Source organism: Panulirus ornatus, chromosome 3 (genome assembly GCF_036320965.1).
Source record: "Panulirus ornatus isolate Po-2019 chromosome 3, ASM3632096v1, whole genome shotgun sequence".
Classification (NCBI taxonomy): Eukaryota; Metazoa; Arthropoda; class Malacostraca; order Decapoda; family Palinuridae; genus Panulirus; species Panulirus ornatus.
In genome coordinates, this window is record NC_092226.1 from 28,396,178 (window position 1) to 28,418,084 (window position 21,907).

A 21,907-nucleotide genomic window follows, 5' to 3' on the forward strand; every position below is an offset into this window, starting at 1 on the left:
TCCAGATCCATAAATGCTACATACAAATCCATTTACTTTTCTAAGTATTTCTCACATACATTCTTCAAAGCAAACACCTGATCCACACATCCTCTACCACTGTGGGGAGAAATTTGCGTTATATTTCTTTCATGTCTTTCTGGGTATTTTTTTCTGTCTCAATTGGATATGTTGATGAAGTGTGAGACAGCATGATTTAGGTATAGGAAATCATCTGTACTGGATATTTATACCTTTGTTTCAATGAGCTGTGTAAAGGCTAGCCAGTTTACTTTCCTGTAGTTTGTATGTCTTTTTGATGGATGTATGAATTGGATGGACCAGGTGGAGTGTTACTAGGAAGCAGGTGGTCAGACAACATTTTGTGCAATGTGCTTTAGGCAGTCCATGTGTGTAAGGCTGGTGAGAAGAAGGTGGTGTCTAGTGTGGTTGGCTGCTTGAGGTGGTGAGTTAAGAGGCTGGCTGGCTGGTAGAATGAGGATATTGAGAGGTTGCAGTTGGTTTATGAGTAGTTCCACTCAGAGATCTTGAGTGTCAGTACAAAGCAAAGTGGGATGGTGGGCACTGAAATCTCCACAGAGATAAATTCTGGTATGCTGTTTTGGTTTTGCAGTTGGGGAGTTATATCTGGAGGGCATGTGAAGAAGGAGCTGTCGGTGTTGATGTGGTTAGTACTACAAAATGTTCTTCTTATGGATTGTATTTCTTGGGTATTATCCTTGTTTTTTAACTGTCTTTTAGTGTCACTGGTGTTGGAGAAAGGTATGGTTTGGTGGACAAGTGTTATGAGTCCACCTCCTTGTCCTTGCCAGTTTTATCTAAGGTTGTGGAGTGTTAGAAAGGTAGGAGGAAATATTTGGATGTGAGTCTGGTTCCTTGGTAGAGGGGAATGTGGATGTTGTGTTCTTGGAGTTGTCTGAGTATATCAGTGTATTCTTCTTTGATACCAAATGCCTTGAGTTGCAAGACATTAAATTTGTCATTGGGCCTCTATGGAAGAGCATGGTTTGTTTGTGAAGAGTGAGATAGCGTTTTTAGCTGTTGTTTGTTTGGTGCTTATGCTAAGGGTGAGGTAGTTCATGAGGAGGTTTTGAAAGTTATTGTTTGAGTGGTTAGTGCAAGTTCAGTGCACTGAGTAGTCTTTTATGGAAGACAGTGAAGTGCAATGTAGGTGGAGGAGTGCCTTTTACTGATGGGAATTTGGCACTATGGGCAAAGATGCACAGGTGATCTAGGGTTAGGAGCTGATGACCAGGCCATCACCTCCCTGTAATGAAAAAAAGTGTGTGAATGTGAATGTTTGGGTGTAACCCATTATGTGGCACAGCTCCTAGGGACAGCCCAAAGCTACATTTGTTGTAGGAGCAGGGGTACTTGTTTCCAATGGTGTTACATGACTCTCCTTGCTTAACTGACTTTGAGTGAAAAGTCACCTTCAATGCAAAGATAGTCTTGTTAAAGAACTTTTCATTTCAAAGGAACATACATTTCCTTGGTATTAGAGGTAATGCAGCTTATGTGCCCGTACTATTAGCTAGACCACACAATACTTGGCAAGCTGTTGGGCTACAGGATTTGTGTGTGGTTGTTGGCAACTCAAGGTTGGGCCATTTTGATAACTGTCTTTCCCTACAACTCATACCTTTGGAACCCTCTTCCCTTTCAATGCTTTCCCTGTAACAATATCCTAGGACTTAAAAAAAAAAAAAAAAAAAGGTTTTCACTTCCCAAAAATTCATACATACTTTTTCTTTTCTCCTCTGTTTCATTTTCATTAACATCTTTGTATTTCAATTAAGGTCCTACCCTGATGTGGACTTATGTCCATGACTGGAGCTCTAGTGCTTAAAAAAAAATCTACTCAACAGATCCTAGCATATATATTGATATGATTTTTCTATCCAGTTTATTTCTGGTTTAAATGCAAAGGAAAAAAATTGGTTTAATTAAATCACTAAATTCAATGATAATTCCTTCCATACATTTCAAGTTAAGTTTTGTCTCAAGTAATTAAAAGATATACTGCAGACTGTATAAAGAAGTTTAAGAGATTTTGTAACAGTAAAGTTATTTCAAGAAATGAGGACCTACAAGTGTAAAACTCCCCAACCTTTAAAAATAGGAAATAGAAAAATATACTCGAGTGGAGGAAAGGAATGCTGAAGCATTATCTATGTAATGGATTTTGCTACACAATCAGGGAGAACCTAAGGTAGTGTAATTCAAAAGCCTGCATCCAGATCCAGATGCCTGTCTGGCTGCTGCATGGTTCTTGAAGGATTAAGCTCTCATGGAAGGCCAGATGGACTTGCCCAGCTTCATTTTCTCATAATTTAAGCTCAAGCTCTTAGAGAAATCCCCTGCATGTAAGAAAACAGTAAACACAAAATATTTAGTCAATACATCAAGAGAACTTGGCTACACTTAAGCTTACCAGTTTAGCCCATGTACATGCAAATCAACCCCTCATACAGAGCAAATTTTTGGGTAAAAATTACGCTGTTTAGGACTTAATCCATACATAAGGAGCCAGTGGCAAGTGAAGAAAGGGTGTATCTCATTCTTTGGGTGTTTAGAAATTTCACTCCTGGGTAGTGTGAATGATGCAGCAAAAGAAGAATCACAGCCATGAGGTAAATGGTTACATAGTCATTTTTGTAAAAAGCGTTAGGGGAGTGCTGAATATTATATACATGAATCATTTTAATGTATGCATGTTCATTGATCACTGCAATTACCTCCTAAATCAAGAATGATTACATTACCATAAACAAAATTAAAGTCATGAGAATAAATAAGAACTGCAGTTTGAAAAAGCTCATACAGTTCTTCAACTTGAAAGATATCCATTTATAAAACTGGACCTCTTTCAAATTGGATCTCTACATTGTGTTCATAAGCAAAGCTGAGGAAACTAACATCAGTATATTCTAAGACAATGGAATGGATGAATGCTATATATCTGGTGACATTCATCTGAAATTACACAAAACATTGCTGAATCTTACTGAACATGAAACCAAGGGCATTGCAACATTATGGGATATTAGCAAAGAATGGTCCTTCAAATTTAGAATATACCAGAGCTATTTATGAATCCAAACAAGAATACAACCTTTTACGTGCAAAAAGATCGAGCCACAAACCTGATCTTCTAACTGTTGTGGAGGGACTAATGAACCACAAATGAAGCAGATGCCGCACATTCTTAGAGACAGTTACAAAGTATGCATATAAATCTGCAAGCAGAAGAATAATCATTTAGATGGGAGATACACAATGGATGAAGATTAAATAAAATATGTCTATACATTTAGTATTACATGTAATACAGTTATTATACAACCCCAAACCCCTTTTAGAGCTTCTGCAGATCCAAGATTACACTTCATGTGGGAACACTTTCTGAGTGAAAAGACAGTGCTCCTTTTTGTCAGTGTTTGATGAAACACGCCTCACTCCCAGTGTAAAGACTATATATATTATTATTATCATTATTTTGCTTTGTCGCTGTCTCCCGAGTTAGCGAGGTAGCACAAGGAAACAGACGAAAGAATAGCCCAACCCACCCACATACACATGCATATACATACATGTCCACACACGCCAATATACATACCTATACATCTCAACGTATACATATATATACACACACAGACATATACATATATACACATGTACATAATTCATGCTCTCTGCCTTCAGTGCAGACAGCTTAAATAAATTAAACATTGTATGATAGCAGAGGGTTCAAGAGATGGGGCCACACAAGTGTAAAATTCCCTTCCTATACAGTACAAATGAGTAAATATATAGCTGCTAAAGAGTGGATATGAGCAAGGACTCAAATTCTTCATCTTTTCCTTGTGCAACCTCAATGAAGTGGGAAATGGCAGTCATGTATTACAAACTTAAAGTGATGACATACATGTTTATCATGGAAAATGTAAGAGTTGGTAGTACGCTTGGAAAAAATATAAAACCTGCTTGTACATATATATTCAATAAAACTCACCTGGTAGCTAAAATGATGGTATAAATACACTGCTCTAACATTACATTCGTCCGCAACAAAAGATCGTGGTGTCGTCTGTTTGTTTACATTGACGCACACTGGCGGTGCATTGTCTGTTTGTTTACATTGACGCACACTGGCGGTACATCATCATTTGTGGATATTGAACATTAATAAATTCTGACTGCTGGGTAGGTTAGGTGATATTTTCATAGGTTCTGTTGATTTTTCTTCTGCATGTGTATTATTCAATTCTATAATAATCAACCCCACTCTTTCCCTGATAAAGTGTTATTATTTTTTTTTTATTATACTTTGTCGCTGTCTCCCGCGTTTGCGAGGTAGCGCAAGGAAACAGACGAAAGAAATGGCCCAAGCCCCCCCCATACACATGTATATACATACGTCCACACACGCAAATATACATATAAAGTGTTATTGTTTTGTTTTTCATTCATTTTGAAAAAATAAGACAGTCATTCCTCCATGGGAATTTTTGCATTCACAACGAATAATAGAAATACCTAAACCAAAAGAAGCCATTTCTTAAAGGTAATTGCAATGTAGAGCTAGATTATTATCAATAAATTACCATTGTAAGAAAACACATTAATTACTAAGAGTTGACCAAAACTGGTAATAATGCATTCACTACCAAAAATGCATTCACTGCCAAAGCACATACCTTTAATTAAAGTTGCAAAGATAATGTATTGCACAGTTGATTAATGTACATTATAAGTTAGTCACATGAGGTTGTCCCCACAGTGGAAGCAAGGCTTTTAGAGAGAGGAAATTGTGGGTTGAAATACAGATTAACCAACCAAATCTACCCCCCCACCAAAGAAAGTATATATATATATATATATATATATATATATATATATATATATATATATATATATATATATATATATATTCCCTGGGGATAGGGGAGAAAGAATACTTCCCACGTATTCCCTGCGTGTCGTAGAAGGCGACTAAAAGGGAAGGGAGCAGGGGGCTAGAAATCCTCCCCTCTCTCTTTTTTTTTTTTTTTCCAAAGGAAGGAACAGAGAAGGGGGCTGGATGAGGATGTTTCCTCAGAGGCCCAGTCCTCTGTTCTTAACGCTACCTCGCTGACGCGGGAAATGGCGAATAGTATGAAAGAAAAGAAAGAAATATATATATATATATATATATATATATATATATATATATATATATATATATATATATATATATATATATATATATATATATATAGTTTGGTTGTTAGGTTTGTGTATGTAAGCAAAGTTATTCTAAAAGTGATTTTGTAATTTCCCTCTAAGTCCTGCACACTTTATGGTGTGTAACATTTAGTAACATTAATTATTCAATGCATCACACCTATTCTTTTAAATCATCTCTGTTAAGTATAAGGAATGCCATAAATAACGATGGATGGCAATTCTTTTACACCAGAATTATTATTCAGCCAGTAACATTCATCTTGAAAAAAAATCCTAAAGCATTGGAGCAAGTTAGGTTTCCTGGGTCAGTTTTATTTCTCCGGTAAAACTACTGATGTACATAAATGAAATTAACACTACCCTGAGAAACCTTCCCCCAATCAATGTACTATTCGTTGTTCGTCACAGGTTAATACAGAATCCTACTGTAACAATCCATGATATGATTTTCGTACAGTTGTACTAGAATCATTCAAAATATATCATCAATCCAATGCAGCAGCATGAGCTCCATTATCCTCAGCTGATTATGACAAGGAAATCATAACATCCTTAATTTCATCAAAAGGTAAATTCAGTTTCTGTGATCGCCATTCAAGTTCTAATACCTGTTTTTGTGCAAAGAGTAAATGCATTTAGGGCATAAGATAAGAATTGTTCGGTATGATCATTTACTTCAGCGAACAGCACCAGTTTCTTAGTATTTTAGCCTTTGATTTTAACTCTTGAGCCCATATCATGATTAGACAGACCAAAATTACCACTAATGAAAGCACACAATTTGATGATTACCGTCTAAGTTACGGCTAGTGAAGCGCAATATATATATATATATATATATATATATATATATATATATATATATATATATATATATATATACACACTAAAGTTAATTCACTCCAAATCAGAAATATTAGCTTCGTTGTATTTGTCTATATTTTTCTTGACCTTGATAGGTTATCTTAAATACAAGACACAATCAGTGTGGGTATTTGTGCTTTATAAGATAGGAAGATAGAGAGAGTGATTTTTAGTATTTTTCTTCGATAGGATATGTTATCTGAAATGAAGGTTGGAAGCTGGGACGCCGTGAACAGCTGTATCGACTATAGCGAAAGATTGGTCTCGGTTCGAATCGTTAGTCACTTGCCAGCTCAGTTGCCTGCACACCTCTGACGTACAGCTGCTGAGAGGAACATTACCGGCAAAATCCAGTCCTAGACCTTGTTAACAGGATGACAGTTTTTCCTTTGGTCGGGACTATCCTCAGACATCATCAGCAAATGGTAAAAACAGAGTTTGGAGGTGGCATGTTACTTTGTAAGGTGAAACCTTCGTTAAATGGGTCTTGTTAAATTTTATTAGGATGTACCCGCATCCGAGGTGCCTAGTCTATGAAAGATACTTAGCTATATATATATATATATGTATATATATATATATATATATATATATATATATATATATATATATATATATATATATATATATACATATACACACAAATATTTTTTGAGTGTGCCCTTAATGTTTGAGTAACATTATTTTTGGATTAGAAATTATCACTTAACATGTAATTGATGTTGGATGCTGTGAGAACTCTAACAGGTGTTACAGCCTACAGAATCAGTCCATAACATTAAAGCATTCACACCAAGGTAACAGTTTACTCAGAGGCACAGCGATTTTAACTTAAAGTATCAATGGTGATCCTATTATTGGAATTGTAATAAGGGAATAATGTGCAGTGATCATGTTAATGTTTAAATATCATTTTCTTTAGTCATGTCTGTGTTGTTATACCAAAGAATCAAAACATCATATTTGTCAACCCCATTGAAGTATTCAGCTTATATATCAGGATCAAAATGCCTTTTTTGAAAAAAGAATTACATGCACAGTTAATGAGGATGGGATACAGTAAAGAAAGGCTCCAATATTTTCTAGCTGCAAAATAAGTTTCAGGATTCTGTGTGTGAGACTGACCTGGGAGTTACTTTCCCTAACCTGTCACCAATCACATATTAGAACAGTTAAGATGAAATACTTTACATTCAGTTTCTAGCCGACATGTGCAATGCATCGAAACCACAGCTCCCTATCCACATCCAGGCCGCACAGACCTTTCCATGGTTTACCCCAGACGCTTCACATGCCCTAGTTCAGTCCACTGACAGCACGTCGACCCTGGTATACCACATCGTTCCAATTCACTCAATTCCCTGCATGCCTTTCCCCCTCCTGTATGTTCAGGCCCCGATTGTTTAAAATCTTTTTCACTCCATCCTTCTACCTCCAATTTGGTCTGCTGCTTCTCCTTGCTCCCTCCTCCTCTGACACATATGTCCTGTTTGTCAATCTTTCCTTCCATCATTCTCTCCATATGTCCAGACCATTTCAACACACCCTCTTCTCTCTCAAACATACTCTTTTTATTTCCTTATATCCCCCTTACCCTTTCATTACTTACTCGGTCAAACCACCTCACAGCACATATTGTCCATAAACATTTCATTTCCAACACATCCACTCTCCTCCGTCCAACCCTATCTGTAGCCCGTGCTTTGCAACCATATAACATTGTTGGAACTACTATTCCTTCAAACATACCCATTTTTGCTCTCAAAGATAACATTCTCTTCACTCCCAAAACCTTCGCCCTCTCCCCCACCGTGTGACTCACTTCTGCTTCCATAGTTCCATCCACTGCTAAGTCCACTCCCAGATATCTAAAACACTTCACTTCCATTTTTTCTCCATTCAAACTTACATCCCAATTAACTTGTTCCTTAACCCTACTGAACTTAATAACCTTGCTCTTATTCACATTTACTTGCAACTTCTCCTTTCACACACTTTTCCAAACTCAGTCACCAACTTCTACAGTTTCTCACTTGAATCAGCTACCAGAGCTGTATCGTCGGCAAACAACAACTGACTCACATCTCAGGCTTTCTCTCCAAAACTCTTGCATTTACCTCCTCGATCACCCCATCCATAAACAAATTAAACAACCATGAAGACACACACACCCCTGCTGCAGACCAACATTCACTGGGAACCAATCACTCTCCTCTCTTCCTATTTGTACAAATGCCTTACATCGTAGGTAAAAACTTTTCACTGCTTCTAGCAACTTACCTCCCACATATACTCTTAAAACCTTCCACGAAGCATCTCTATCAACCCTATGACGTCCCTTCTCTAGTTCCATAAATGCCACATACAAATCGATCTATTTTTCTAAGTATTTCTCACATACATACTTCAAAGCAAATACCTGATCCACACATCCTTTATCACTTCTAGAATCAAACTTCTTTTCCCCAGTCTGATGCTTTCCAATATGATTTCCCAGGAATATTCAACAAACTTATGCCTGTGTAGTTTGAACACTCACCTATATCCCCTTTGCCTTTGTACGGTGATGCTATGCATGCATTCTGCCAATCCTCAGACACTTCACTATGGTCCATACATACATTGAATATCTTTACTAACCAATGAACGACACAGTCACCCCCTTTTCTTTTGATAAATTCCACAGCAATACCATCCAAACCAGCCTTCTTGCCAGATTTCATCTTCCACAAAGCTTTCACTACCTCTTCTCGTAACCAAACCATTCTCCTTGACCCTCTCACTTTGCTCACTGCCCAGACCAAGACACCCTATATCTGCCACTCCATCATCAAACACATTCAACAAACCTTCAAAATACTTGCTCCATCTCCCAACTTCACCACTGCCTGTTATTACTACCTTACTTGCCCCTTTCACCAATGTTCCCATTTGTTCTTTTGTCTTGAGTACATTATTTACCTCCTTCCGAAACATCTTTTTATTCTCCTGAAAGTTTAATGATATTTTCTCACCCCAACTCTCATTTGCCATCTTTCTCAACCCCTGTATCTTTCTCTTGACCTCCTGCTGCTTTCTTTTATACATCTCCTCGTCATTTGCACTGCTTCCCTGCAAGTATTTTCCAAATGCCCCTCTTTTCTCTTTCACTAGCAAATTTACTTCTTCATCCTGCCACTCAATACCCTGCCTCACACCTACATGCTCTTACACATGCATTTTCTCCTCTATAGAAGGCTTTTACACCATCCATCAGTTGTCTCCCCTATAACATATCCCACAAAGCTTTCCACTCGACTCTGTTATATGCTTTCTCCCTATCCATAAAAGCTGCATACACCTTAAAATATTTTTCTAGTTTCATCTTTACTACAAAAACCTGATCCATGCATCTACCTTTCCTGAAACCCCTTTGCTCTTCACTTATTCTGTATTCAGTCACTTCAATCAATGTCAATTAAATATTCTTGCATACACTTTCTCCCCTATCCCTGGGGATAGGGGAGAAAGAATACTTCCCACGCATTCCTCACGTGTCATAGAAGGCGACTAAAGAGGATGGGAGCGTGGGGTTGGAAACACTCCCCTCCTTGTATTTTAACTTTCTAAAAGGGGAAACAGAAGGAGTCACACGGGGAGTGCTCATCCTCCTCGAAGGCTCAGATTGGGGTGCCTAAATGTGTGTGGATGTAACCAAGATGAGAAAAAAGGAGAGATAGGTAGTATGTTTGAGGAAAGGAACCTTGATGTTTTGGCTCTGGGTGAAACGAAGACATCAAGGGTAAAGGGGAAGACTGGTTTGGGAATGGGGAGTAAAGTCAGGGGTGGGAGTATGTGATGAGAGTGTAAGAAAGTAAACTCTAGATTGATATGGGTAAAACTGAAAGTGGATGGAGAGAGAAGGGTGATTATTGGTGCATATGCACCTGGGCATGAGAAGAAAGATCATGAGAGGCAAGTGTTTTGGGAGCAGCTGAGTGAGTGTGTTGGTAGTTTTGATGCATGAGACCGGGTTATAGTGATGGGTGATTTGAATGCAAAGGTGAGTAATGTTGAAGTTGAGGGAATAATTGGTGTACATAGGGTGTTCAGTGTTGTAAATGGAAATGGCGAAGAGCTTGTAGATTTATGTGCTGAAAAAGGACTGGTAATTGGGAATACCTGGTTTAAAAAGAGATATACATAAGTATACGTATGTAAGTAGGAGAGATGGCGAGAGAGTGTTATTGGATTATGTAGTAATTGATAGGCGTGCAAAAGAGAGACTTTAGGATGTTAATGTGCTTAGAGGTGCAACTGGAGGGATGTCTGATCATTATCTTGTGGAGGCGAAGGTGAAGATTTGTAGAGGTTTTCAGAAAAGAAGAATGTTGGGGTGAAGAGAGTGGTGATTCTTATCCTATGTTGCTTAAGTCTAACAAAATCCTTACCAGTTTGCCCAACATAAACAATTTTTACATGGTACTCTATAAACACAGCCTACAGAACTTTCTGGTGAATTCCTGTTTAGATATTCTGTATAGTATTGTTGTTGCTTACGGCAACATTTACATTAAAGGTTTTACACAACATGGAAAGTAATGTAAAATTATTACTAAAAGGGAGAACTAAGAGGCATTATGTTTATGCAGTGTACAGTTTATTAAAAATGAGTTTGAGAAGATATATTCTATTGGATCCAAGTTGAAGTATCCTAAGGCTATCATTGATAAATCCCTTAAGTTGGCAAAGGATTCATTGTATAGTGTTAAACCCAAATCTCCCCTTGACACCATTGATTTAATGGAAGCAAAAATATATATCATGTAAACTATTTGAGTTTTTAGATATCTTTTTCATGCAAAAGAGTACTGAATAATCATAAGGTTCTAGTACCTTACAAATCCCACAAACTCAAATCAGATCCAAGAATTAAAATACAGGTTGGTATGATGGCTAGGAGATGACAATGTCATCACTACCAATTAAGCATGTAAGGAGTGAAGGGTCTACCTCACCAGAAGGCAAGGGATTTAGAGGTCTATAACCCTTGAAGATCCTAGAAATTCTCTATTAGCTTGAGGGACATTGACCTAGAAAGAAAGAGTTTTTCATAGTTCACAGTTTATAATATTTACATATATGGAAATTTGTTTCAGCATTTGATGGAGATGCTAAAAGGACATGGACTACGTTTTGCCTCATTATTACGCCAAGAAGCTTACATCGGTGGAAAATGGGTATCAGCATCTAATGGTAAACTCTTCCCTGTCACCAATCCATCCACCAGAAAGGTTTGTTCCTAATGAAATGAAATATGAAGTTCATTCCTGAACACAAGTTGTTTTTTTGTAAAGTATATAGGAAATATTTCTCTCTTAGCAGTCTGTCTCTTCAGAATGAGATATTTTCCTGGATATCTTGAAAATGAAGGTTTGAAACTGTATGTTCAGGCCCCATTTGCTCAAAATATTTTTCACTCTATCCTTCCACCTTCAATTTGGTCTTCCATTTCTCCTTGTTCCCTCTGCCTCTGACACATATATCCTCTTTGCCAACCTTTCCTCACTCATTCTCTCCATATGCCCAAACCACATCTACCTTACCCTTTCATTATTTACTCGATCAAACCACCTGAGACCTTTCATTTCCAACACATCCACCCTTCTTTATACAACCCTATCTATAGCCCATGCCTTGCAACCTTATGATATTATTGGAACTGCTATTCCTTCAGACATACCCATTTTTGCTCTCTGAGATAATATTCTCTCTTTCCACACACTCTTTATCGCTCCCAGAACCTTCACCCCCTACCCCACCCTATGACTCACTTCCACTTCCATGGTTCCATTTGCTGCTAAGTCCACTCCCAGATATCAAAAACACTTCACTTCCTCCAATTTTTCTCCATTCAAGCTTACTTGTCCCCCAACCCTAGTGAACCATATAACCTTGCTGTTATTCAGATTTACTCCTTTTTCACATTTTTCCAACTCGGTCACCAATTTTTGCAGTTTCTCACTCGAATCAACAGATGAAATCCGGCAAAGTGGCAGGAGTGGATGGTATTGCAGTTGAGTTTATTAAAAAAAAGGGGATAACTTGTGTTGGGGATTGGCTGGGAAGGATAGTCATCTTATGTTTGGATCATGGTGAATTGCCTGAGGATTGGCAGAATGCTTGCATAGTTCCATTGTATAAAGGCCAAGGGGATAAAGATGAGCATGCAAACTACAAAGGCATAAGTTTGTTTAGTATACCTGGAAAATTTTATGGGAGGATATTTACAGAGGATGAAGGCTTCTACACAGCATCAGATTGGGGAGAAGTAGTGCGGTTTCAGAAGTGGTAGAGGATGTGTGGATCAGGTGTTTGCTTTGAAGAATGTGTGTAAGAAATACTTAGAAAAACAGATGGATTTGTATCTGGCACTTAAGAATCTAGAGAAGGCATATGATAGTGATGCAGTGAGAAATTTTGATCAAGGATGTAAGGTGTATGGATGAGTAGGAAGAGAGGAGAATGATTTGTCCCCAGTGAAGGTTGCTCTGCAGTAAGGGTGTGTGAGGTCAATGTGGCTGTTTAATTTGTATATGGGTGGGGTGGTGAAGGAGGTAAATGCAAGAGTTTTGGGGGGAGAGGGGGCAAGTTTGTAGTGAGAGGGAGTGAGAGGGCCTGGGAAGTGAGTCAGTTGTTCGCTGATAATACAGCACTGGTAGCTGATTCAAGTGAGAAACTGCAGAAGTTAATGACTAAGTTTGGAAAAGTGTTTGAAAGGAAAAAGTTGAGAGTAAATGTGAATAAGAGCAAGGTTATTAGGTTCAGCTGGGTTGAGGGATGAATTAGTTGGGATGTGAGTTTGAACAAAGAAAAATTAGAGGAAGTGAAGTGTTTTAGATACCTGAGAGTGGACTTAGCAGTGAATGGAACCATGGAAGTGGAAGTGTGTCATAGGGGGCGAAGGTTCTGGGAGTGAAAGAGAGAACATTATCTCTGGAGAAAAAATGGGCATGTTTGAAGGAATAGTAGTTCCAACAATATTATATGGATGAGGCGTGGGCTATAGATGGGTTTGTGTAGAGAAGGGTAAATGTGCTGGAAATGAAATATTTAAGGACAATATGTGGTGTGAGGTGGTTTGATCAAGTAAGTAATGAAAGGGTGAGAGAGATGTGTGGAAATAGAATGAATGTGGTTGAGAGAGCAGAAAAGGGTGTGTTGAAATGGTTTGGACATATGGAGAGAATGAGTGAGGGAAGATTGACAAAGAAGGTGTATGTGTCAGAGATGGGGACAAGGAGAACTGGGAGACCAAATTGAAGATGGAAGGATAGAGTGAAAAAGATTTTGAGCAATGGGGACCTGAACATGTGGTAGGGTGAAAGGTATGCACAGAATAGTGTGAATTGGAAAGATGTGGTATCTTGGGGTCATTGTGCAAACACTAGATTGAACAAGGGCATGTGAAATGTCCGGGGTAAACCATGGAAAGATCTTTGGGGCTTGGATGTGGATAGGGAGCTGGGGTTTCAGTGCATTACACATGACAGCTAGAGAATGACCATGAGCAGATGTATCCTTTCTTCATCTGTGTCCTGGCACTAACTTGCTGACTCAGTGGGTGGCGATTAGGTGTGGAGTTGGAGAAGAGAATGTTTATGTTATCTTTTTTTCTCTTCCTTCATGCATTTGTGCTGTGTCCCATGGAACACAAAAACTGATGTACTGAGTTGCAAGCTGGGTGGCACCTAAACATGAAAGATTAGTTGTTTGAGATGTAAGTTTGAATGAAGAAAAATTGGAGGAAGTGAAGTGTTTTAGATACCTGGGAGTTTACAAATAAAGGGAATCATGGAAGCGGAAGTAAGTCATAGGGTTGGGAGGGGGCGAAGGCTCTGGGAGTGATGAAGCATGTGTGGAAAGAGAGAACATTATCTTGGAGAGCAAAAATGGGTGTTTGAAGGAATAGTAGTTCCTTCAATATTATATGGATGTGAGGCATGGGCTATGAATAGAGTTGTTTAAAGGAGGGTATATGTGTTGGAAATGAAATGTTTGAGGACATTATATGCTGTGAGGTGGTTTGATTGAGTAAATAATGAAAGGGTAAGAGAGATGTGTGGTAGTAAGAAAGCTGTGGTTGAGAGAGCAGAAGAGGGTGTGTTGAAATAGTTTGGACATATGGAGAAAATGAGTGGGGAAAGTGTGACAAAGAGGGTATATGTGTCAGAGGTGGGAACAAGGAGAACTGTGAGACCAAACTGGAGGTGGAAGAATAGAGTGAAAAAGATTTGAGCTGTGGGGACCTGAACATGCAGGAGGGTGAAAGCTGTGTACAGAATAGACTGAATTGGAAAGATGTGATATACTGGGGTCACTGTGCAATCAGTGGATTGAACAAGGGAGCTGTGATTTTGGTTCATTACACATGACAGCTAGAGAATGAGTGTGAGCAGATGTTGCCTTTCTTCATCTCTTTCCTGGCACTACCTTCTGAGTCAGTGGGTGGCAATTGGGTGTGGGGTAGGAGAAGATAATGTATATGTTATCTTTTTTCTTTTCCCTCATGCATTTGTGCTGTGCCCTGTGGAACTTAAAACTTGATGGACTGAGCTGCAAGGTGGGTGGCACCTGAACCAAAAGAATGATTAACGAGGAATGTGATTAACATAAATTTTTAGTTGTTTTCGAATTGGATGTAGAGCATACACCAATTAAAGAGGACAGAAGAAGAATGCTCCGTAAAGGGGTACTAGAGGCAATGAAATTACTAGATGTAATCACTTTGATAAAGGAGAGAGGATGAATTGGTAGTTATAATCAAGATAAAAAAGGATGACTACTTATGGTTATAATTGATTTGGAGTCATCTAGCCAGGAGCTACGAAGACAGGATAAGAAACATAAAAATGAGGTGGAATTCAGTAGCGTATCCATGAAGCATGATACACCAAAGAACAAAAGGGAAAGAAAAAGCAAAGAATACAGTCAGAATGCAAAAAAAGACACCTAACGAGGCAGAAGGACAGTACTGCAGAGAAGCCAGAAATGTTAGGCAGTGTTAATGGTTAACCAAAAGTATTGTATACAAATGCTGATGGATTAGTGATACATGGTAAAGAGCCGAAATTTATGCATCATAAAAGGGAAGGAGATGGAGTGAGTATTTTAAAGGTTTGTTGAATGTGTTAGATGATAGAGTGGCAGATATAGGGTGTTTTGGTCAAGGTGGTGTGCGAAGTGAAAGGTTTAGGGAGAATGATTTGGTAAACAGAGAAGAGGTAGTAAAAGCTTTGTGGAAGATGAAAGCCGGCAAGGCAGCAGGTTTGGATGGTATTGCAGTGGAATTTATTAAAAAAGGGGGTGACTGTATTGTTGACTGGTTGGTAAGGTTATTTAATGTATGTATGACTCATGGTGAGGTGCCTGAGGATTGGCGGAATGCGTGCATAGTGCCATTGTACAAAGGCAAAGGGGATAAGAGTGAGTGCTCAAATTACAGAGGTACAAGTTTGTTGAATATTCCTGGGAAATTATATGGGAGGGTATTGATTGAGAGGGTGAAAGTATGTACAGAGAATCAGATTGGGGAAGAGCAGTATGGTTAGAAGTGTTAGAGGATGTGTGGATCAGGTGTTTGCTTTGAAGAATGTATTTGAGAAATACTTAGAAAAGCAAATGGATTTGTATGTGGCATTTATGGATCTGGAGAAGGCATATGATAGAGTTGATAGAGATGCTCTATGGACGGTACTAAGAATATATGGTGTGGGAGACAAGTTGTTAGAAGCAGTGAAAAGTTTTTATTGAGGATGTAAGGCATGTGTACATGTAGGAAGAGAGGAAAGTGAATGGTTCTCAGTGAATGTAGGTTTGCGGCAGGGGTGTGTGATGTCTCCATGGTTGTTTAATTTGTTTATGGATGGGGTTGTTAGGGAGGTGAATGCAAGAGGTTTGGAAAGAGGGGCAAGTATGAAGTCTGTTGTGGATGAGAGAGCTTGGGAAGTGGGTCAGTTGTTGTTCACTGATGATACAGTGCTGGTGGCTGATTCATATGAGAAACTGCAAAAGCTGGTGACTGAGTGTGGTAAAGTGTGTGAAAGAAAAAAAGCTGAGAGTAAATGTGAATAAGAGCAAGGTTATTAGGTACAGTAGGGTTGAGGGATAAGTCAATTGGGAGGTAAGTTTGAATGGAGGAAAGTTGGAGGAAGTGAAGCGTTTTAGATATCTGGGAGTGGATTTGGCAGCGGATGAAACCGTTGAAGTGAATTATAGGGTGGGGGAGGGGGCGAAAGTTCTGGGAGCGTTGAAGAATGTGTGGAAGTCGAGAACATTATCTTGGAAAGCAAAAATGGGTATGTTTGAGGGAATAGTGGTTCCAACAATGTTATATGGTTGCGAGGCGTGGGCTATGGATAGAGTTGTGCGCAGGAGGGTAGATGTGCTGGAAATGAGATGTTTGAGGAATATGTGGTGTGAGGTGGTTTGATCGAGTAAGTAATAATAGGGTAAGAGAGATGTGTGGTAATAAAAAGAGTGTGGCTGAGAGAGCAGAAGAGGATGTTTTGAAATGGTTTGGTCACATGGAGAGAATGAGTGAGGAAAGATTGACCAAGAGGATATATGTGTCAGAGGTGGAGGGAACGAGGAGAAGTGGGAGACCAAATTGGAGGTGGAAAGATGGAGGGAAAAAGATTTTGAGTGATCGGAGCCTGAACATGCAGGAGGTTGAAAGGCGTGCAAGGAATAGAGTGAATTGGAACGATGTGGTATACCGGGGTTGATGTGCTGTCAGTGGATTGAACCAGAGCATGTGAAGTGTCTGGGGTAAACCATGGAAAGTTCTGTGGGGCTGGGATGTGGAAAGGGAGCTGTGGTTTCGTTACATTACACATGACAGGTAGAGACTGAGTTTGAATGAATGTGGCCTTTGTTGTCTTTTCCTAGCGCTACCTCGCACACATGAGGGGGGAGGGGTTGTCATTTCATGTGTGGCGGGGTGGCGATGGGAGTGAATAAGGGCAGACAGTATGAATTATGTACATGTGTATGTATATGTCTGTGTGTGTGTATATATATATATATATATATATATATATATATATATATATATATATTTTTTTTTTTTTTTTTTTTTTCATACTATTTGCCATTTCCCGCGTTAGCGAGGTAGCGTTAAGAACAGAGAACTGGGCCTTAGAGGGAATATTCTCACCTGACTCCCTTCTCTGTTCCTTCTTTTGGAAAATTAAAAAAAAACAAGAGAGGGGAGGATTTCCAGCCACCCGCTCCCTCCCCTTTTAGTCGCCTTCTACAACACGCAGGGAATACGTGGGAAGTATTCTTTCTCCTCTATCCCCAGGGATTTGTATGTAGCACCCATGGATCTGGAGAAGGCACATGATAGAGTTGACAGAGATGCTCCGTGGAAGGTACCAAGAATATATGGTGTGGGAGGCAAGTTGCTAGAAGCAGCGAAAAGTTTCCATCGAGGATGCAAGGCACGTGCACGTGCAGGAAGAGAGGAAAGTGACTGGCTCCCAGCGAATGCAGGTCCGCGGCAGGGGTGTGTGATGCCTCCATGGCTGCCCAATTTGTTTATGGATGGGGCTGCAAGGGAGGCAAATGCAAGAGTCCCGGAAAGAGGGGCAAGCACGAAGCCTGCTGGGGATGAGAGAGCCCGGGAAGCGAGTCAGCTGCTGCTCGCCGACGACACAGCGCCGGTGGCCGATTCATGTGAGAAACCGCAGAAGCCGGCGACTGAGCTTGGCAAAGTGCGTGGAAGAAGAAAGCCGAGAGCAAATGTGAACAAGAGCAAGGCCACTAGGCACAGCAGGGGTGAGGGTCAAGTCAACTGGGAGGCGAGCCTGAACGGAGAAAAACTGGAGGAAGTGAAGTGTTTTAGACATCCGGGAGCGGATCCGTCAGCGGACGGAACCACGGAAGCGGAAGCGGATCACAGGGCGGGGGAGGGGGCAAAAATCCTGGGAGCCCCGAAAAATGTGTGGAAGCCGAGGACACCATCTCGGAAAGCAAAAATGGGCACGTTTGAGGGAATAGTGGCTCCAACAACGTTGTATGGTTGCGAGGCGCGGGCCACGGACAGAGATGTGCGCAGGAGGATGGATGCGCTGGAAATGAGATGCCCGAGGACAACGCGCGGTGCGAGGTGGCCTGATCGAGTAAGCAACGCAAGGGCAAGAGAGATGTGTGGAAACAAAAAGAGCGCGGTTGAGAGAGCAGAAGAGGGTGCCCCGAAATGGCTTGGGCACATGGAGAGAATGAGTGAGGAGAGACTGACCAAGAGGACACATGTGTCGGAGGTGGAGGGAACGAGGAGAAGAGGGAGACCAAATTGGAGGTGGAAAGATGGAGCGAAAAAGACCCTGTGCGATCGGGGCCCGAACACGCAGGAGGGTGAAAGGAGGGCAAGAAATAGAGTGAACTGGAGTCATGTGGCACACAGGGGTCGACGTGCTGTCAGTGGACCGAAGCAAGGCACGTGAAGCGTCTGGGGTAAACCACGGAAAGCTGTGCAGGTACGTACATCTGCGTGTGTGGACGCGTGCACGTACATGTATATATATATATATATATATATATATATTATCCCTGGGGATAGGGGAGAAAGAATACTTCCCACGTATTCCCTGCATGTCGTAGAAGGCGACTAAAAGGGGAGGGAGCGGGTGGCTGGAAATCCTCCCCTCTCGTTTTTTTTTAATTTTCCAAAAGAAGGGGGCCAGGTGAGGATTTTCCCTCTAAGGCCCAGTCCTCTGTTCTTAATGCTACCTCGCAAATGCGGGAAATGGCGAATCGTATGAAAAAAAAAAAAAAAAAAAAAATTATATATATATATATATATATATATATATATATATATATATATATATATATGGGGATAGGGGAGAAAGAATACTTCCCACGTATTCCCTGCGTGTCGTAGAAGGCGACTAAAAGGGGAGGGAGCGGGGGGCTGGAAATCCTCCCCTCTCACTTTTTTTTTTTTTTTTTTTTTTTTTTTCTTTTTTTTTTTTTCTAAAAGAAGGAACAGAGAAGAGGTCCAGGTGAGGATATTCCCTCAAAGGCCCAGTCCTCTGTTCTTAACGCTACCTCGCTATCGCGGGAAATAGCGAATAGTATGAAAAAAAAAAAAAAAAAATATATACATTGAGATGTATAGGTATGTATATGTGCTTGTGTGGGCATGTATGTATATATATGTGTATGTGGGTGGGTTGGGCCATTCTTTCGTCTGTTTCCTTGCGCTACCTCGCTAATGTGGGAGACAGCGACAAATTGTAATGATAATATATTTCTTACGGTTGTACTCACTGTTATTTGATGTATAATTTTGTGTAAATGGTAAAGAATACCAATTTTGTTGAACTCTCATGGTGTAGTCACATGTTTAAAGTCTTAATTCATGTTTTTATGAGACTGATAAATTTCCCTGATGATAGGAGGAGAAAGAACACTATCCACATATCTCCTACATGTCAAGGAGACCAAGAGGGGCAGGAGTAGGGGCTAGAAATTATCCTCTTCTGTATTATTGTCCAAATGAAGGAACAAATGAAAGAGCCGTAGTGGATCTTGTATCTTCTAAGGCTAAACCATCTGTTCTGGATGTTACCTTGCTCTTTTGAGAAATAGCGGACATGCATGAAAGAAAAGTTTCAGAATCCTGGAAAGTTCAGCTTCACAGATCAAATATTATTATGCTCAAAATGATGCATTGTACGATAAAGATGTGAATAAGATGTATGCGTTTATGATAATCATACTCTGTCTTCAGATGATAGATGAATTGGTCTGTCTATTTGTCTATTTCTCTGATGCTCGTTCTCTCTGGGAACTCCCGTCAAGGGTGACCACTCCAAAAAAGTTTCTACTTATCCCTGTCCTTACATGCCTCCCTCTGCATTCTTCCAGTATTTTTGTCCCTGTCCTTCCACTCACACCAACCTCTTTAATTGTACTATCATACACTCTCCTCATAAACACCCAGTCTTGCATTCTTTCCACATGCCCAAACAACTTCAAAGTATTATATTTCACCCATTCTACCACCCCACATCTCTCATAGACCCCATTATTTCTTTCTTCATTCCACCTAATCACACGATATGCTTGTCTCAGGTAGCTCATTTCCACAGCCTGGATTCTTGACCTCTGTGACTCATTCCACATTCATGTTTTGGCTGCATAGGTCAGGGTTGGGAGGACTATGCTGTCCTGTGATCCTCTCTTCAGTGCCATACTAATACTACTACCCTTCATTATTTTATTAAGGGACCCGATGACTCTTCTATCCTGTACTGCTCTCTCCCTTATCTCTCCTCCCATGTCACCACATTTACCCAAGACAGCTCCTAGATATTTATATTTCCCTAACTTCACCTAGTCTTTTTCCCCCCATGTTCAAAGTACAATTTTGTACGCTTTCTTCTTTCACTCCATATGTTTTTACAAAATCTATGCTTTCTCTCTGTTTCCTTTCAGATATCATTACTTTACTTTTACTTGCATCTACCTTCAATTACCTATGATGACACACATCATAAAACACACATCCTTGTATAGTCATTCAAATTTCTCCCGAAAAGCTCCATTTCATCCTTACCTCGTACCGTCTTCATATGTACAGGTGCATATACACATGCCCATGCATACTTCACATTCCCAATCTTTCCCTTCACCCTTATTATTCTTGATCCATTCCATCTATGCTCTGTAACAAACTCCCGCACTCTTGATGATAGCAGAATTGGACATCCTCCTTTTCCTCTGACCCGATAATTTTCACTCATTTCCGTCCATACTACACCCCCTTCCATGCCCTCCCATAATTTGCATTCATTATTTCCATTTTCACTGCACACACCCTTTCCTAGGATATGGGTTTCCCCATTCCCTAGAACATCCATGCTAAAACTTTTAAACCTCTCCACAGGCTCCCTCCTTTTATTCTCACCAGTTATCCCATTCACATTCAGCCCCATCACCCTCAGTCGCTCATCTCTTTTAAACCTAGGCATAACTGGTAGACTCCAGTGCCAGTTCTTAGCCTTTTGTGCCTTACAGTGTTTCCAGAGGCAGTGAGGCTCAAAAATTGGCAAAAAAACTAAGAAGTGACAGGACACCTCTGGTGTTTGTCCAAATTTAAAAAGTATTTCCCTGATGTAGTTGAGGTATTGAAGGTTGATGATTTTTTCCAATTTCAAGCTTCTTTTTACTTTTTATAGTGGCAGCACCTCCTGTCTCATTGGTTATGATACTGTCACTGCATTTGGGATGAAAGCCTTATAGGGTCAGTAGAAGCAGAGGTGAAATGGTTTCACAACACTTGGGAGCCATTTTAAATTTTGAGCTTCTGATCAAAATGCAGCCAGGCAACAATCGTTAATGTAATTGTCAGGATTGAATTAGTATAAAAATGTTTGTTTTTGTATTTAGATATGGTTTGCTCCTTAGACTGTATTTTTAATTTTTGTGCCTAGACTATTTGCTGATTTGGTCTTTTATGAAGATTCTTAAAATCATTCAATTTCAAAAATGTAATTTGTCGCAAAATGATGATTGCAGAAAATTTACTATGTATGATTTTTCACACAGGTAATTGCTAATGTGCCTGATATGGATGAAGTTGATACACAGGCAGCAATTGATGCTGCATATGAGGCTTTTCAGACTTGGCAAAGAACTACAGCAAAGGTATGTTCTGATTAGGTTTTCGGAATAAAAATGCTGACTTTGAATGGATACATCAGTCTTATGCTAGTCATGTTCATGAAATTTGTCCTCAACCTCTAGAGCATTTATGCATGTT

At 39.8% G+C, this 21,907-nt stretch overlaps 2 protein-coding genes across 5 annotated transcripts in view; one reads left to right on the top strand and one right to left on the bottom strand.

Annotated features, from left to right (window-relative positions):
• Positions 1-4,839, bottom strand: part of LOC139761637 (asparagine synthetase domain-containing protein 1) — a 40,150-nt gene extending 35,311 nt beyond the window's left edge. For 2 of the 3 annotated variants that reach the window (XM_071685941.1, XM_071685923.1), the window contains exons 1-2: positions 4,016-4,150; positions 3,147-3,239 (exon numbers count right to left, since the gene is read on the bottom strand). In XM_071685941.1, coding sequence (XP_071542042.1) covers positions 3,147-3,206 — 60 coding nt within the window. In that variant the 5' untranslated portion in view covers positions 3,207-3,239; positions 4,016-4,150. Of the gene's footprint in view, positions 1-3,146; positions 3,240-4,015; positions 4,151-4,700 lie in introns of those variants that run through there. The other variant, XM_071685932.1, reaches the window with a different exon arrangement.
• The window catches only part of LOC139761649 (succinate-semialdehyde dehydrogenase, mitochondrial-like), a 228,420-nt gene that overhangs the window by 96,557 nt on the left and 109,956 nt on the right, over positions 1-21,907 (top strand). Inside the window, exons 1-3 of one of the 2 annotated variants that reach the window (XM_071685955.1) lie at positions 6,298-6,518; positions 11,232-11,366; positions 21,694-21,792. In XM_071685955.1, coding sequence (XP_071542056.1) covers positions 6,468-6,518; positions 11,232-11,366; positions 21,694-21,792 — 285 coding nt within the window. In that variant the 5' untranslated portion in view covers positions 6,298-6,467. Of the gene's footprint in view, positions 1-6,297; positions 6,519-11,231; positions 11,367-21,693; positions 21,793-21,907 lie in introns of those variants that run through there. The other variant, XM_071685965.1, reaches the window with a different exon arrangement.